This window comes from Protopterus annectens, chromosome 2.part0, assembly GCF_019279795.1.
Source record: "Protopterus annectens isolate FY-2018-M chromosome 2.part0, PAN1.0, whole genome shotgun sequence".
Lineage (NCBI taxonomy): Eukaryota > Metazoa > Chordata > Ceratodontiformes > Protopteridae > Protopterus > Protopterus annectens.
In genome coordinates this window covers 1,324,308,099-1,324,324,564 of record NC_056728.1, presented here as the reverse complement: position 1 = coordinate 1,324,324,564, position 16,466 = coordinate 1,324,308,099, and the positions used below count along the sequence as shown (strand labels likewise).

General features: G+C 35.2%; 1 protein-coding gene across 1 annotated transcript in view; it reads right to left on the bottom strand.

The window, feature by feature from the left end:
- SHISA3 (shisa family member 3) overlaps positions 1-12,393 on the bottom strand; it is a 129,208-nt gene extending 116,815 nt beyond the window's left edge. The window contains exon 1 of the mRNA XM_044061516.1: positions 11,339-12,393. Within this exon, the coding sequence (XP_043917451.1) occupies positions 11,339-11,615 (277 nt within the window). The 5' untranslated portion in view covers positions 11,616-12,393. The remainder of the gene's footprint in view (positions 1-11,338) is intronic.
- Positions 12,394-16,466: the final 4,073 nt, after the last annotated feature.

Genomic DNA, 16,466 nt, shown 5'->3' with positions numbered 1-16,466 from the left:
TAAATAATGAGAAACAATACAGTTTATAACAATGCCACAAAGCAAAAAACAAACAGTTTATAAGACTGTGTGGAGGTTTCCATTAGTGTCTTTGTTGCTGTGGTCACCTCAGAAATTATTACATCTGTAATGTGATGCTGAACTCAATATGCACTTACATGTGCAAAAAATGGGTACTGATTTGTGGACTGCTTATTATAAATTATAATAAAGTATATAACAGAAAACAATGCTATCTATTGGATTCGGCTAACTGACATGCTTGTTAATTTGAGAAGATTGTGTTGGTAGGTTAAGCCTTACCTATGTAGCTAACAGATTTTAAAGTGAGGTTGTCGATATGCAAATAGAGTCTGTGCCAGACAGCAGTCAAATGGAACAAGTGCCTTTATAATACAGACATAGCCAGTACCCCTCATATTTTTGATGACCTATGACTACTTTAATTTGCTTATGCACAGGTTGATGTCTTTCAGTGTTACACTTTCCTGACAGCTGTCAGGAAGGCAATAACTGGAAATTAATGGCTCATATGCCTGAAATGCATTCTGGATATGGTGTATTATCTAAACTGATGTTTCAAGTTCTGCTTTTATCCAAGAGTTAAAAATAGCGCTAAGTAGTTGAAACTGGGCCACCTGGGTGACAGGACTTGCAGATAAGACTTTAAATGTACATGACTCCTAATGTGCATTTAATGATACCTACTACTTTTTTTTCAAAATGCCACTACAGATGCAAACAAAAAAGTAAGAGCAATCTTTATACACTTTGAAATGAAGTTTCTCAACATAAAAATGCTTAGCATTAATATTAGAACTTCCTTGGGGGATAATGCAGCTTTAAGAAGCCCACACCATAAAAGTGAAATACAACAATTTGGAAAGTACATGGAAGGTGGGCCAGGAAAGTATGTGAAACAGGAACTATGGAATGGATTCCTTACAGATACTGCAAGAAAAACTCTAGCCACCAGTCTTACTGCCGATTCTCTTACATGCTGCTCCTATCCTAGCAAACATAAACATTATTCACAGAAAGAAACTTGCCTTCTGCTATAATAAAATAGCTAAATTTGCCACCAATCTCCCCCATTGTCTTAGCTTAAAGCAATTAAATTGACTTGAACTGCACAACTGTCTAACATATTCACAACTGACTACAGTACACAAACTCATTCATCATTCAGAAAAATGCACTGCACTACAAAACTTATTACTGCCCTTCTGTCCAGCAAGGGATCTCCGTTCTAGTAACAAATTCTTAATACTTACAAATAAGATGTGATGTTGCAGGAGACTTGCTCTACTTCCAGTACGTTGCTACACTCTGGAATAGTATCCCCATGCATAAAACTCTCCGACAAACTCAGGAGTTTTAAACAAACAACACCTTAACCAATTCTGGTCCTCTACATGCTCCTCACAAGGTTAAAACGTTTTCACTGTACAATGATATCCAAATACTCTCTCTTTAAACATAATATTCTCAACATCTTACTGAAATGACAAAACAATTTTTATACATAATTGCTGCCTGTACAATCCACTAAGTTGCACGAGTGCTTTCTCTTTACTAACTTCCACCTCTGTAAAATCTTAGATGCATATGCATAAATGTAACTTATGTATAAATATAAATAGAACTGCAACTACTGTTTGTGTATAAATATAAAAAGAAATGGAACTGCTCTGTGTTTGACTGGAACTTAGTATAATGCAATGTAAGCAAATAGAGCTTTTCTCCCTAGGCCTCTGCTGAAAATGGGTATTATTCAGTCAGACTTTCTCAGTAACAAGGAAAAATAAATAAACAAATAAATAAATAATATGAAGACAAACTTAAGAATCTAGCACAATTTTCTTTGTCTTATAGAGGGGTCAGAGGTGACATTTCACATTTATAAAGCTTTCAGAAAGCAGTAGCTATTTGAGTAAGCTCAGTCGGAGCTTAATAAATTGCAGACTTATGAATTTAACAGGTATACAATAGCAGAACTACAAGAAGGGTAACCCGAGTAACTTGGTTCACAGATAGTGGTAACATTCTGGAATTCATTATCCATTCTCATAAAAAATTTCTGTTTTCAAAAATAAATTTACAAATTTACTAGATAGACTGTAGTATGGTATACAAAACAGAGGGAAATCACATATGCTGAATTTTTGTTCCCTGTCTATATATGTATGAATGTTAATAATGCATCCCTGACTGTATATGAATATATATATATATATATATATATATATATATATACACACACACAATGTATATGTCTAATGTATGTACATATGCATGTAATGATGTCAGCTGCAGAAGGTTCTAACCACAGAGCACTGGAAGACCCCAGTATAAAAGTAAAAAAAGTTAAACTTGCCTGAATGCTGCAGTATATTGTAAACAGATCCTATTGTTTTATATTGTTGAGGCAGTGTTCATAGTCTGAGTATGTGTTAATTCACTGAAGGTATTTTACTTTGATGCAAAAAGTTGTGTGCTTTCAGCTCCAGAAAATTAAAATAATCAACATATGGATCATAGCAGATAATGGGAAACTGAAAAAAATACCATCCAACAAACTGAGACATAATTCATGGAAATACCATTTGGTTCTGAGACAAATGGATGAAAGTGGATTTACAAACCTCATTTTAGTTAAACTATTTTTGTGGATTCCTCAATTTCCCAAAATTCCACTATCAAAGGATGGAAATGTTGAACTAAGTGTAGATGGGGCTACTCCCCACTCAGCACAACTATATAGCTATATATGGCCTGAGATCATACACTTTAGGGTAAATTTTAAATTTAGTCCAGAATTATCTTTAATGTACTTTTTGATACTGTGACATTCAAAGATTTATGGAACTGGTTTAGTGAGAGTAGTTTTCAATAAGCTTATTTTTTAGTTAGTTTTGTACCATTTTACACAAAAGTATGTCTCCCATATTCAGGTATGGAATCTTTAGCACTGTCTAACCTCACTAAATGCAGGTGCAAAGACAAAGACACAACTATTGCATGTGCCTGGTGACCCTACATTAGACTGAGAAAATAGTTGTTCATTATGGTGATTATACTGTATATACTTTAAAGTAATTAATACACCACTTCCTAAAAAGCAAGAGTGGTCATTACTAACATAATTTATCACAACAGGATTTAAATTTTGTGCAGTGTAAGACATTTTCAATTTTAAATGCAATTTTTATTGTTTAAACAAAGAATCCAATACATACATTTACAGCTATGCCTTATTAAATTTACAGAATAGCATTCTTTTTTTTAATTTTTGCTGTGCAGAAATGGTTAGTTGAAAAATCTGGTGAGAAAAGAAGCTGAAAGTGGCAAGGATTATTATAGTGCTGGAGAGAAAAGAATACCTGCTAAAGACATTCTTCCAAAAATATCAACTGATACTAAATTAAAAAAAAATCACACACACACGTACATACACACACACACACTCGTGTATGTGTGTGTGTGTGTGTGTGTGTGTGTGTGTGTGTGTGTGTGTGTATATATATATATATATATATATATATATATATATATATATATATATACACACACGTTAAAATGTATACATGTATTTGTTTACTACCAAAATGCTGAAACACCAAATGTTGAGACCATAACATCAAAAGAACAAAACACTGAAGACAATAATATCGAACTTCCAGGCTTGTTACCTGCCAGACTAATTTTGGCACTTGTTCCTTGGTGCACACCCATGCAGGACCCATGGTGGCATTTGTTCCTGGTCCACACTGATACAAAACTTTGACATTCAAGGTTATTTTGACATTGTGGTCTTCACCGTTTTGATCTTTTGATATTATGGTCTCAAGATTTAGATTTTTTCTAGATTTTGTGATTCAGCATTTTCATAGTAAATCTATATTTTATTTTTTATTTTTATAGGTGTGTGTATGCGCGCGTGTGTGTATACATATATATATATATATATATATATATATATATATATGTATATCTGTGTGTGTGTTGGTGTGTATGCATATATATATGTATATCTGTGTGTGTGTTCGTGTGTATGCATATATGTGTGTATACATATATATATATATATATATATATATATATATATATATATATATATATATATATTACATATGTGTACATATAAATAATTTAAAATATTTGTAATGTATGTATGTATATATATATATATATATATATATATATATATATATATATATATATTTTTTTTTTATTCCGTACCAGCTGATGTTATTAGAATAATTTCTTTATTTGGCATTGTGTTCTCCCCAGCACTATAATGATTCATACCCACTTTCAGCTTCATTTTTTGCCAGATGTTTTTCTACTAACCTTTTCGTCACCACAAAAATTCACAAAACAAATGCTATGCTGTAAATGTAATAAAGTACAGGTCTGCTATAAATGTCTTAACATTCAAATATTGTTCAGTATATCTGTTTTCATTATTTTTGTGGCCTCGGTGTATGTGTTTATTATTCCTGCACATAATTATTTTTGATGACATTCTTGCTGATTACACTGATTTGTTTTCAGTGTTTTTGAGTTGTTAACTAATTTTACTGTGCCATTTCACTAAAATTATTTATTTTCATTGTAATAACAAGCAAACATAATGTCATGTTTAACTAACCTCAAAAAATGAATACCTACATGCTACCGTAGCAGTAGGATAGCATTGCTGTAACAGGAGATCTAATTTTAGATACAAACAATAGATTATGATCTTTAACACACTCACAGTAACTTAATGAATAATAATCAATAAAATGAGAAATAAGCATGTCCTTGAATCTTGTCAGCATAAAGAGTTAGACTAAGTGAAGAAAGTTCAGCAGGTATGTCATTAATGAAGACAGAAAAGAATAATGCACCTGGAACAGAGCATTGTGGTACTTCTGTTTCTAGGTAGCCTGCAGGTGTGTAATGACTTGGGAAGACCTGTTTGATAGGAAGCTATTGAACCAATTAATAGTGTTTTTTTTCCAAAATTACATCTTTTAAGCAGAATGCTATAGTCTACTGCTTCAAAAGCACTTATATCAACAAAATATCTGGCTATAAGATATCTCTCATTTAGGTAACAGACTTTGTTGTGAGTAGCTGAAAGGAGAGCTGTTGTAGTGTTAAGGGTGATGATTCTGTAGAGCAAGCTCAGAACACTATATACTGTACACAATGTTTATATAATGCAATTATTTACTATATGTTTACAATGAAAATTGTTTTGTTGTATGACTCGTGCTTCACATGCAATGGCTGAATTTACTTCATGACAATAATTGCTCTCTTTAATATGTAATCTAATATGTATCTAACCAACATCCTTCAACCTTATACCCCTCACAGAACTCTCAGATCTACTCACCAAAACCTAATCTCTGCCCACAAACCCAACCGCCCTGCAGGTCAGCTTCTGCTATCATTCTCCTTAGCTAAAAAATGGAATTATCTTCCTTCTTCTCTAAGAACTTGCAAAAACTTTGAAACCTTTAAAACTCCGCTACATTCCTATCTTTACTCCAACAGGAAATGCAACTGCACCCTCCCCCCTTAACTAATAATCACTTCTACCCTTTTTACACCTGACTACCTCTGTCTTCAAGCTAGCCTATCACAATTGTAAATATTGTAAATAATTAAATTGTACTATGTATCCACGATCGTATGCCTGATGTTCTTCATAAACCATGTAATATAGAGCTTATCTCCCCAGGCCTCCACTGAAAATGGGCTCCCTAAGCCCAGTGGACCTCCCCGGTCATCAAACTGGAAATAAATAAAATAAATGAATGTTTGCACAACCACTTATGTATAATTCTGTATGCTATCCATTCAATAAGTCATGGCTGAAAATTGTCAATTTTACTATTACCTGGTAAACAAATAGTAAATAAAAAAATAAAATAAACCAATAAGCACAGTTAAGATCAACAAGTCTCTTAACTTACATCGTGAAAGTCACGCTAGTTGCTTTGCATACTGTGTGTTTTCTAATTAATGTTTTGTTGTTGTTGATGATTATACAGGGGGGCTTCTGTCTTTAGATTTCCTTTGTAAATGGGTTCTGCAGGGTACGACTGGTCTGGTCAACAAACTATGTAGGTGTAAATGAATGATTAAATGAACAGTTTAATGAATAAATAAAAAAATAAATAAACACCTCTACCCTACCTTTTTCATCTGATTAGTAGCAATAAAAGAAAACAAAGTAGGAAAGAAAGCAAAAATAAAAAAGCAAGGCCATAAGAAAAAATGTTTTTCTGCAACATTCTGTTTCACTCACATATGCTTTTGCCAAAAAAGATTGAAATAGTAACATTGTAATAGTATCTTCCATGTTGCAGTCCTTTTGGATAAAACAGTAAAGCTTCAAATAGCCTCTGTTCAAATGCTACTACTACTGGCATAAAGAAATCCCTGTATGTCTGTAAACATTACCATTCTAGATTAGCTGCAGAGGTATGTCACACACTGGCAATTAGCCTGAATTCCAGAAAATGACCTTATTTGACTGCGACTTTTAAGGTAAATGGAAACAGACAACAATAATAAACAGTATTCCAACATATGCACATGCTATTTAGACAGTAAGTAATGCAGAAACTACAACTGCATACCCTCATACACATTAAAAAAGTTGCGGCAGAGGATTAAACTGACAGACATATAAATATGTCTGGCTCTTTAATATCTCATCAGCAGATACAGTTTATAGCCTCAGGTGAAGAAATATTCAACGTGAATAAACTCGGCAGGTAGAAATTTTGAATTCATTTCATAGTAAAGCCACAATTACTGCTTACATCTTGGTATAGAAAGCAAAATGAGTTGATTATCTCTTTTTGGTGGGATCTATGAAAAAAATCAGCACAGGAGGTTAATTGATTTATTCAGGGTCACACAATTTACAAGTAGCAGCTGTGTGATGCAAACAGACCTAATATGTCTCCAGGCTCTCTCTTGGTGATTTAAAGACAAGGCCATGCTTTCTCTGACAAATGTTCTGTAGTAAATGCAACATAGGAAAGCACATTTAATATTTTAAAAAGTTATTCTAGCAAATGGGATATCTACATAAAAAATATATCTAGAGTTATAACAGGTGTGTGGTTTGAATATCACCAGACAGCAGTTTGTTACAGCAGGGGAAGGAGGGGTTAAAATATATCACTACAAAGAAATGAACAAAAAAGATCATACTGGCATATTTTAATGTATGCATTCCACAAATCTAACTATAGCCCTGCTTTAAAAAATAACATGCAATTTTCAACATCATATTAGTACATTCTCACACACCATTATAGCTTTGCTATTCTCAAGGAATGTGAAGTTAAAATGAGAGATGTAAAAGCAATGGCTGTCCATTACTCTTGGTTCAGAAAACTGTATGTTTGACCTTGTCTTTCACTTGACCCTCAAAGCAATGATGACCCTGTGCTGGCCTTTTGAGCACAGATTGCTTTTCTAGCAATAGCATCAGCATGTACGCATGCAACCATTTACACACATTTCTTCACCTCTCTGTCTTCAATACAATTTCCATGGGGCAGCTACAGCACCCCCCCCCCCCAAGACTAGAACATATAACGTTCCTAGGTGCTTCACAATTAAGCTGTTTCAGTTACAAAATCCTCTTTACTTATCTTTTTATCTACCTATCTGCATATCTAGATCTTCATTTATTTTTGCTGACACGGCTACTTTATTACCTTTACAATTAGTTGATCTTTACCAATAGTATAATAACACCTGTCCTGCAAATATGGTAAAATAAGACTTGGCTTCTAAATTCTAAAATGCGATTACCCAGACCCTGATAAACTTTTGCCTTATGTTCTGATTGGATACAAAATAATAATAATAATAATGTGATGGTCTCACTTCAATATTCTGTATGCAATTCTAACACAATATACGTGTATATGTACAGCTACAGATGTGTGCACAACCCTTTCTGTCTTATTGCACTTAAGAAATGACATGAGTTTTATTTATTTTTGTTATACAGTCATTTTGTGAAAGGGATTACTAGAAGCATGCAGTGGAGATACTTCATTCATGAAGGTTATCTAGTTCATTTAATCTTCTTAGCCACTTTCATAAATATAAAATGTTATATATAGTAGTAGTATATATGTTCACAGACATGCACACATGCATATATAGAAAATATAAATGTATACATACATGTATATATGTATATATTGTACATAATACAGAAACAAACATATATTTATATAACTATGTATATTTTCAGGGACCATTACAGAAAGTCTTATTGCTGAATGCTTTTTTCCCCTGATTTTGGATACTAAAATACTTGACAAGCTGAAATGAATTCCCACATGACAGCGTCACAGTGAAGCACTTTGTTTGCTTTACTTCTTGTCTGTTTCTCCTGTCATTAAGACAGATTTATAATTATATGGCAGCTTACATATGAGTTTGGAACACTGATTACACATTTTACTTCACCAAGTGACTGCCTGTATATCAGAATTAGGAATAAGGTGGATCAATGATCTTTAGCTGCAAATAAACTGTGTTTTTTTTGCTCCTGGTTTGATAGTAGTTAATTACTATAGATTAAGGAAGTTTATGTTATAAATTTGGTTTTAATGGCACACAGCCAAGTTTTTGAGTGAAAATGAAGAAAATCTCTAATGTGGGCTAGCTACAGAAGTTTGCTTCACACCTTCTTATTTATTCTAGATTTGGATTGATTATTATTAACTTCTGCTGCTATTTGAGCACTGTTTACCCAGCACATTATGTTTATATTTGCTGAGAATTTCAAGATTTAGTTTACTTTCCTGGCAGCATATAAAAAAGTTGTTGTTTGTCTTTGACCTTCTGAAACAGATACAGAAAAGATCTTATAATGCAGAACTCTCTGAGTGCCATGATCACACAGACAGACTAGGAGAAACTATGATTTTAACTGTTTCTGTAATTTCTGAAAATGGCTGTAATGTAATTATTGCCTCTTAAATGTGTGTGTGTGTGTGTATGTGTGTGAGAGAGAGAGGCACACACACACACACGCGCGCGCGCACACATACACACAACATTTTAAAACTAATAATTAGTTTAGTAGAGTATTATCTTCAGCATACATCAGCAGTTAGCCCATGCAAATTTTATAAAATAAATTACACTTCGTTGCCTACAACTTTGCCTTTGTATATGCCATCTTATACTGATTAGTGTAACACTGTCATTAAAAAAACTAATGTGAAGAAACAAAGTGGTTGAATTTTATTTGATAGTGGAAGCCTGGATTAATTTTAAATGGAGTCGGCAAAGCAGAAATATATGATTTACATGGTCTACTACATAGTTAATATACTTTAATCCAAGTATACAATTGAACTTGCTGTGCAATGTTCAGAATTTCGTTTGCATGTGCATTCTAAATTAGATTTCCCTGAATATGTTTAATAAATATTAAATTTGACAAAAATAATTGCATCATTTACGTTATCATATTATTACGAACTTGTCTACGGTGTAAATACGAGGTATGAACAGTATACTTTATATTGAAAACCGAACTGTATTTCAAAAGAATTAAGTTACGTGTGCTCATTTTACCTAAAATTTTCTTTTGACAACCCATTCTGAATATTTCGAAAATGAATAAACGATTAAGTGACCAAAGAGTTCAAATTCCATTGCATGCAGGGTTTTCTATGCTCTAATGGCCTGGCAATTCCACTTTAAAACACTGCGTTTTAATACAGAGCAAAGTCTTATCCACAATTCCCAGTACACTCATTCTGAAAGTCTGCAAAGCTGAACACATTGCTTCCTTTTATTTCCACCACGTGTTTGCTGCCAGCCTGCTTGAGTTTCCTGCTGTTTCTCTTTTTGCTGTATATGTATAATATATTTAAGTCAAAAAGGTGTTAAATGTCAGACAGCTCTGACATGAAATAGAACCTTTAAACATTCACACCCCAGGTGATCGTTTACTTTTGCAGAAGATATACGCTTCGTCTACCAATATTGTGAAAGCAACATGCATAAATGTGTAATACTGCATTTTCCATTAAATAAATATGCTGGTGTTTCTTAATGCTGAAATACTGGGGAAAAAAACGAAAGCACTAAAGTATAACTCACACATAAACAACCAGCGAAACCTACTGACTCAAGAAAGCCAAACAACTCTGTGTACCTTCCGGACATCAAACCAGAGAAAACATGTTTATTTCCAACGATTTTTATGTTGTGGGCTTCAGAAAATGTCCATTCTGTAATTAATTTATTAGCAAGCATTTTAATTATCTTTCTACTAACCTTAAATATATATAACTAGTGGGTCGAGTATCGGCTTTGATTTTCACTGTCTTTACTGCCCAGTCCGTTATACTCATGCCTCTCAGCTTATTTGCGCAAGAATTTGACAAATTCAAAAATAAAGTGAGGAAAAAGGCCCGAGATAGTGTATAATGTTCATAAATATCACTCCAATTCACTAAAAAGGTTAAAGAACAATTTATTTTGCATCACCATGCATTTTCTGAATAATAATTCAATAACAATAATTATTATTACACTTTAATGCCTGGCAATTATAGACTGACAGCAAGTCTGAGTGATTTAACAGAAAATCAATACTTTTACAAGGGACAGTGCAAAAATATGAGGCAAAATCAAGGACATTCTGCAAAAGTCGGGACAGTTGAGAGGAAGCTTTAACTAGACCAAAATTACCCGCAACAGACAACTGGTGCTTGCAATAGCGACACATGTCCAAGTTATGAAAAACGAAATAACTTAAATAAATATAACAATGAGGAATTATTGTCATGGCTCATGGTCGTCACGATTCACTAATGCTGTTTTAACGGCGTTTTACAAGCAAAGAATTATGTCTGACTAGTTATCTTTTTCACATTTCGGCTTTATGAAAGACATGAGCGACTACAAGAGTAGGGATGTCCAGTGTAGTCTGATGAATTACTATAAAGCGAGTCTGCTGCATAGCTGAAACTTTACTGTTACCCACCCCCACACACACATTACAGTGTTATTTATCGAAACAGTTATTAAACAACGAGGTCACGGCTCCCAAAAAAACTGGGACATCAGACCACTGAAATAACTATCAGATGTTCCTCTGTTTGGCATGCCAATAAAGTGTACTTAGTCCTGCACAAGCCAACCAAAAAGTAATTGCAGTATCTTGCTTACCCAGTCCATGGTGTACGTCAGTAAGTCACCAGACACAGTGCACAGGTATTTCATCTGCTGCCTGGCCACCATGTCTGGGGGAATCAGATGCCCATAAGTACTAGCTACTTACGTGCTGCAATGTCCGTGTTTTCGGGCTCCCTGTCATTGGTACAGTCCCCTTGGTTCAGCCTGGCATCTGTGGCAGCACAACAGTACCGGAGGGCACAGGAGCCACAGCAGATAGTGGCATCTAAAGTATCGAAATCCTCTGGACACTGGAAACCTTCATGGTAATTACCCTGGACGTCAACCCAGCCGTGACAATACTCGCCATGTGCGTCCGAAATGCCCAAGTTCCAAGTGACGAGTCCCAGCAGCAGACAGTGCTGCAGCGACAGTCCCAGCATTCTTAGATGATGTGGGGTCCTGGTAGTCCTTACTGCCAATTTTTCATGGACTGGATCGCAGAATTGCCTTTGCTGCCAACTCTTTTCATGGGTGTGATCGCAGTATTTTACTAGACTGGGTCACTGGTGTACAATATGTACAGTACATAGTTCTTATCATATATAAATACGGACTAACACATAAAGTAAGGGTGAACCTCCTGCTGTCCACACCATTCTCAACAAAACAAGATTAATTTCTTTCCATCAGTTAAAATTAATCCACTGCATTTAGCTTTCAGTCAAACAGCTTATCTGTACTAGTGCACCAAAAAGCAGCATAGCTTTAAAATGTTTTCAGTAGTGCAGCAGTGAGGTGAAATGGTGTAAATAATGATAACTCGTTCACATTTTGGTAGGACAACGCTCAGCCGTTATCATGCAAGGTAGCTGAAGGATGGACCCGCTATATTTTACCTACCACTCATGGGCACAACAAATCGGGTGATTAATCGAAAAGGAAAGGCATTCATTCAGGAGGAGGAGAAAGAGGAAGGAATCCACGAGTTAGCGCCACACGCTGCTCTCATTGCCGTGTCCTTGTAAAAAAAAGTTTTTTTTTCCCTGCTACAAGCCTTGGGATTCGCTCCCTTTATACTTTAATAATATCCCCTCCCCCGCGGTTCTGCTCTCAAATCTACTCAATAGTACCCCCTCCGGGGCCCGAGCTCCTGATCATTGGACACCAACAGCGCCAGTAAGCGTCACGGCTTCAAGGTAGAGCGCCGCCATGTGGCCGATTGAGAAATATACCCACCACCTGTCGTGTTTCATGGCGCGCGCCCCTTCAAAACAACTAACTACTCACGACTCGTCAAGTGCGCAGCAGTTTTTGTAAAGCGTTTAGTTCCCATGTTTTGGACGTACATCGACAACGTTAGACTCTAAAATGACAGCCCTTTAGTCACACGTTATCTTCGATAAATTGTATTAATATGAATATTTACGATAATACGTTGGTAATGTATATGTTTATTAATACATATATTTCGCTTGTTTCTTTCACAGGATTAAATAGAGTAATGCAAAGTGACGGAAAAAATAGTAAATGTCAAACGCAGCAACAAATACCGTTGCACAGACTGCATTGACAGTACAGGAGGTTTTCGGAATAAACAGCCAAAGCTGACAGATAAGTACACTTAAGTTACCTGAGAAGACCTCTTGGCTAGGTTCCAGCAGTTGTTAATTTAGCAGCTAGAACGTCCGCACTGTACACAACACTGAGTGACAAAAGACAGGAGCATAAATTACAACAGCAAGATCAGCATCAAAACGCACGACCTTGGCCTGAGAACCGAGAACGACAAATTAAAGAAGAAACGTGAAGTAACTAGTAGCCTCAGACAAAGGCTCAAACAGCAAATAAACAGAAGGGCTTCTAAATTTAAACCCACTAACTGAATGTATTTATTTGCTGGTTGTTGGCATCATTGGGAACGTGCTCATTTTCAAAAAGGACTCACACTGAAAAATCACCACGAATATTAATGATGGCAATAATAAATGGTACAAACTATAATAATAATTCTTAAAACCACGTCATCCAAACAATGGCGAAGACAAAGTAATATTAAACAAGTCCTGCTCCTGCTATTTTTTTAAAGGACGTTCATGTGATAAAGTCTTGCCATTTGTCAGATTTTTTATCGTGTGATATGAATTTTTATTATTTAAATAAAGTGCGTAATATACTCAGATGAAGTAATATTTGCACTATGTTGCGAAACATGAGTTGAGAGGCTTAAACATGTATTTATTTTTCTACTTCTGTTGACTTAAATAACTGCTTTTTATTCAAACTGTTTTTGTTATATTGAGTTGTACAGTAAATCATATGTTACATCAGACTTCTATACTGAACTTCATAGAGAGGTGGATAAGTGTGAGTGTTACGCTGTTAGATGCTAAACACACTGCTGACAGGTAGGTTAAAGAGAGCCTTCATGCTGAGATGTTAAGATGGCAATGATATTAAATTATCCTTCTTTTGTTGGAAGAAGGTCAGACTGGAAAGATAACTCAATTGATACTGGTGATAGGCATAGCTCTCAACCTTCAATCTCCAAAATGAGGAACACTGCTTCTCATAATGTGGAACAAGTGGGCAAAATGTGGAACACTTACTAAGAAATTCAACTTAAAAGCTCATGAGATGGTTAAAATGTGATATTTTTACTTACAGAATTATTATTTTAACAAAATAATGTGATTCAGTTCTATTTACCGTGGGTATCAGCTAATAAAACTGCTAACACTGAATGTGTGACAAACTGTTTCAATGTGGAACTTTGAGGAACATGAGCTTTTCAAGCCCTCAGATGAGGAACGTTCCTCATAATAAGGTACACTTGAGAGGTGTGGTGATAGGCATGGATGTCTCCAGACAGCTACACCTTAAAAAATCTATAATAAGATGTGATAAATTTTTTAAATTTGATTTAAAAAAAAATTATTCCACGTTATTTCCACTATTGACCTATGTCAATATCAGCTGTTGCACTTTTTTAAAGTTAAGGTGTTAATACATTTTTAGCGCTAGTAGCATGTGCATCAACTAGGATTATTTTTTCTCATTAAAGATCTGGTTATTTTGGTTTTGCCAATATAGACATATGTTTAAGGATGTTGGCATATGTGACTCTATCTTTGAGATGCTGCCTGCACTGCGTACAGAGGCTGATGAGTTATCAGACTACTGCATTAGAGTAACTGTAATGGTATGCTGCTGCATGATATTTGTGAAGATGGTAAACAGTCATCCATGGTCCAAGTATAAATCCTTGGGTATTCCAGTACTGCTGTTAAATCTCATTGAGTCTACATTTTGATATTTTAGAGTCTGTATTCTGTCTTTGAGATATGAATTGAACCAGACTACTGCTGTAGTACAGTGACCCAGTTCTTGGAGTCTTTGCAGAAGTATATGGTGATTTGCTACATCAAAATCATCAGAGAAGTCTAACAATGAAGCTACCATGGGTTTACCGTTCTACAATTTGTGCAGAATTGTTGAAATAGTTTGAGTAGAGCTGTTTGTGTGATCTAGTTTAGAACTGAAGCCACACTGAGATGTTCTGGGTATATTATATGAAGGCAAGAAGTTATTTTCCATGATTTTTGACAGATGGCTTAGGATGTTAATTGGTGTCTTATTTTCTATTAAAAAAATAACTTGCAAGTTGAGCTTAGATTGCTTCTATGGGGCTGGGAAAAGACTTCTAAATTTCTGTTTATTGAGGTGGATGGAGGATAGGCAATGAAGGATGCGGCAATGAAGGATGCATACATTTTAAGCACAATTGAGGGAAGACATCAATGGAAGTTTAGCCATGATTTTTAGGTTTTGTTAACATTGTGGATGCATCTGTTGGTGGAAAATTTAAGGTACGATATCCTGTAGTTTGGGATGCATTGAGCATACCTTGGGAGTTGATTTGATGAGCAGTGTAGATGCTGATTTCTGAAATACCTGGCACAATTTTCCACTGTTTGTAAGTCCTTTAGAGTTTTATTGCATATTTTTGTTTTGTCCATTAGTTTGTATTCTGAGTTCCAAAATCTTGTTGGGTTAGCAAGTTTTTTTCATTATTTTTTATAGTAAGGTTGATTGACAGACCTTATATGACGTTTGACATGTGCTTCATCTTTTCTTTACCTTTATAGGGTTGCCATGTCAGCAGATTGTTTTTTTTTTTTTTTTTTTTTGTATTGCATCCAGGTGTTGTCCTTGTTTTACCTGAATTAAAAATGTATTTGTGTTTGAATGGCATTGAATTACCTTTTATTTATTTTTTTGATAGTTTGGGGTGTATTGATTAAGTAAGTTTAGCAGAATAGACACACTCACAGACAGCTTAAGTAACTTCTAGATAATAACTTCCTAACCCCTATGCAACATGGCTTCAGACCCCATCTTAGTACATCTACTGCCCTACTGTCCTTTACTCAAACCATTGCCAAAGCCATGGACAAAAGCTTTACTAGTTTCTTGCCTCTTTCTTGACCTTTCTAAAGCATTCAGTACCAGATCACATTCCAAACTTCTCGATAAACTATCACAACTCAACTTATCTCTCTCTACTATTGAATGGTTCACTAGCTATCTCACTAATAGACAACAATCAGTACGATGCAGACTACCTGCTCCACTTACCAATCCAAACTGGGGTGCCATGAGGCTCGATTCTTGGCCCTCTACTCTTTAATATTTTCACAAACCAACTGCATACTTCCTGTACAGCATCTTCCCTGACACAATATGCGGACAACACTACCCTTATTAGCTGTTCTGACAGTTTCTCTAACCTCCTCTCTACTACTCAACATAGCTTCCTATCTGTGGAAAAATGTCTAACTGACAACCAACTAATTCTACATCCCCCCAAAAAGAAAACTACTACTCTTTTTTTTCCAAAACCCCTCTCTAACCTCAAAACAACCTTCACCATTTCTTCCCTCGACAATACCATCATACAACCTGACAACCTAAACTTCTTGGTGTTATTATCAATGACCAATTAAAATTTGATACCCATATTCAGCACTGTATCAAAAAGACCAATTAAAAAATCGGCCTACTCTACAAACATAAAAAATACCTTGCCCATGACTCTAGGCAGAAACTAGCTCAGGCCTTCCTCCTTCCATGTGTACTTTATGCCTCTCCTATTTTTTCACATCTACAGTCTACCATTTTGGCTAAACTCTGTCAGTCATACTATAGTGTTGCAAGGTTTGCTTGTAACCAACCCTACAAATCTCATCACTGCCATGCACTAAAACAACTCCAGTGGCTTGACTTCCCCAAAC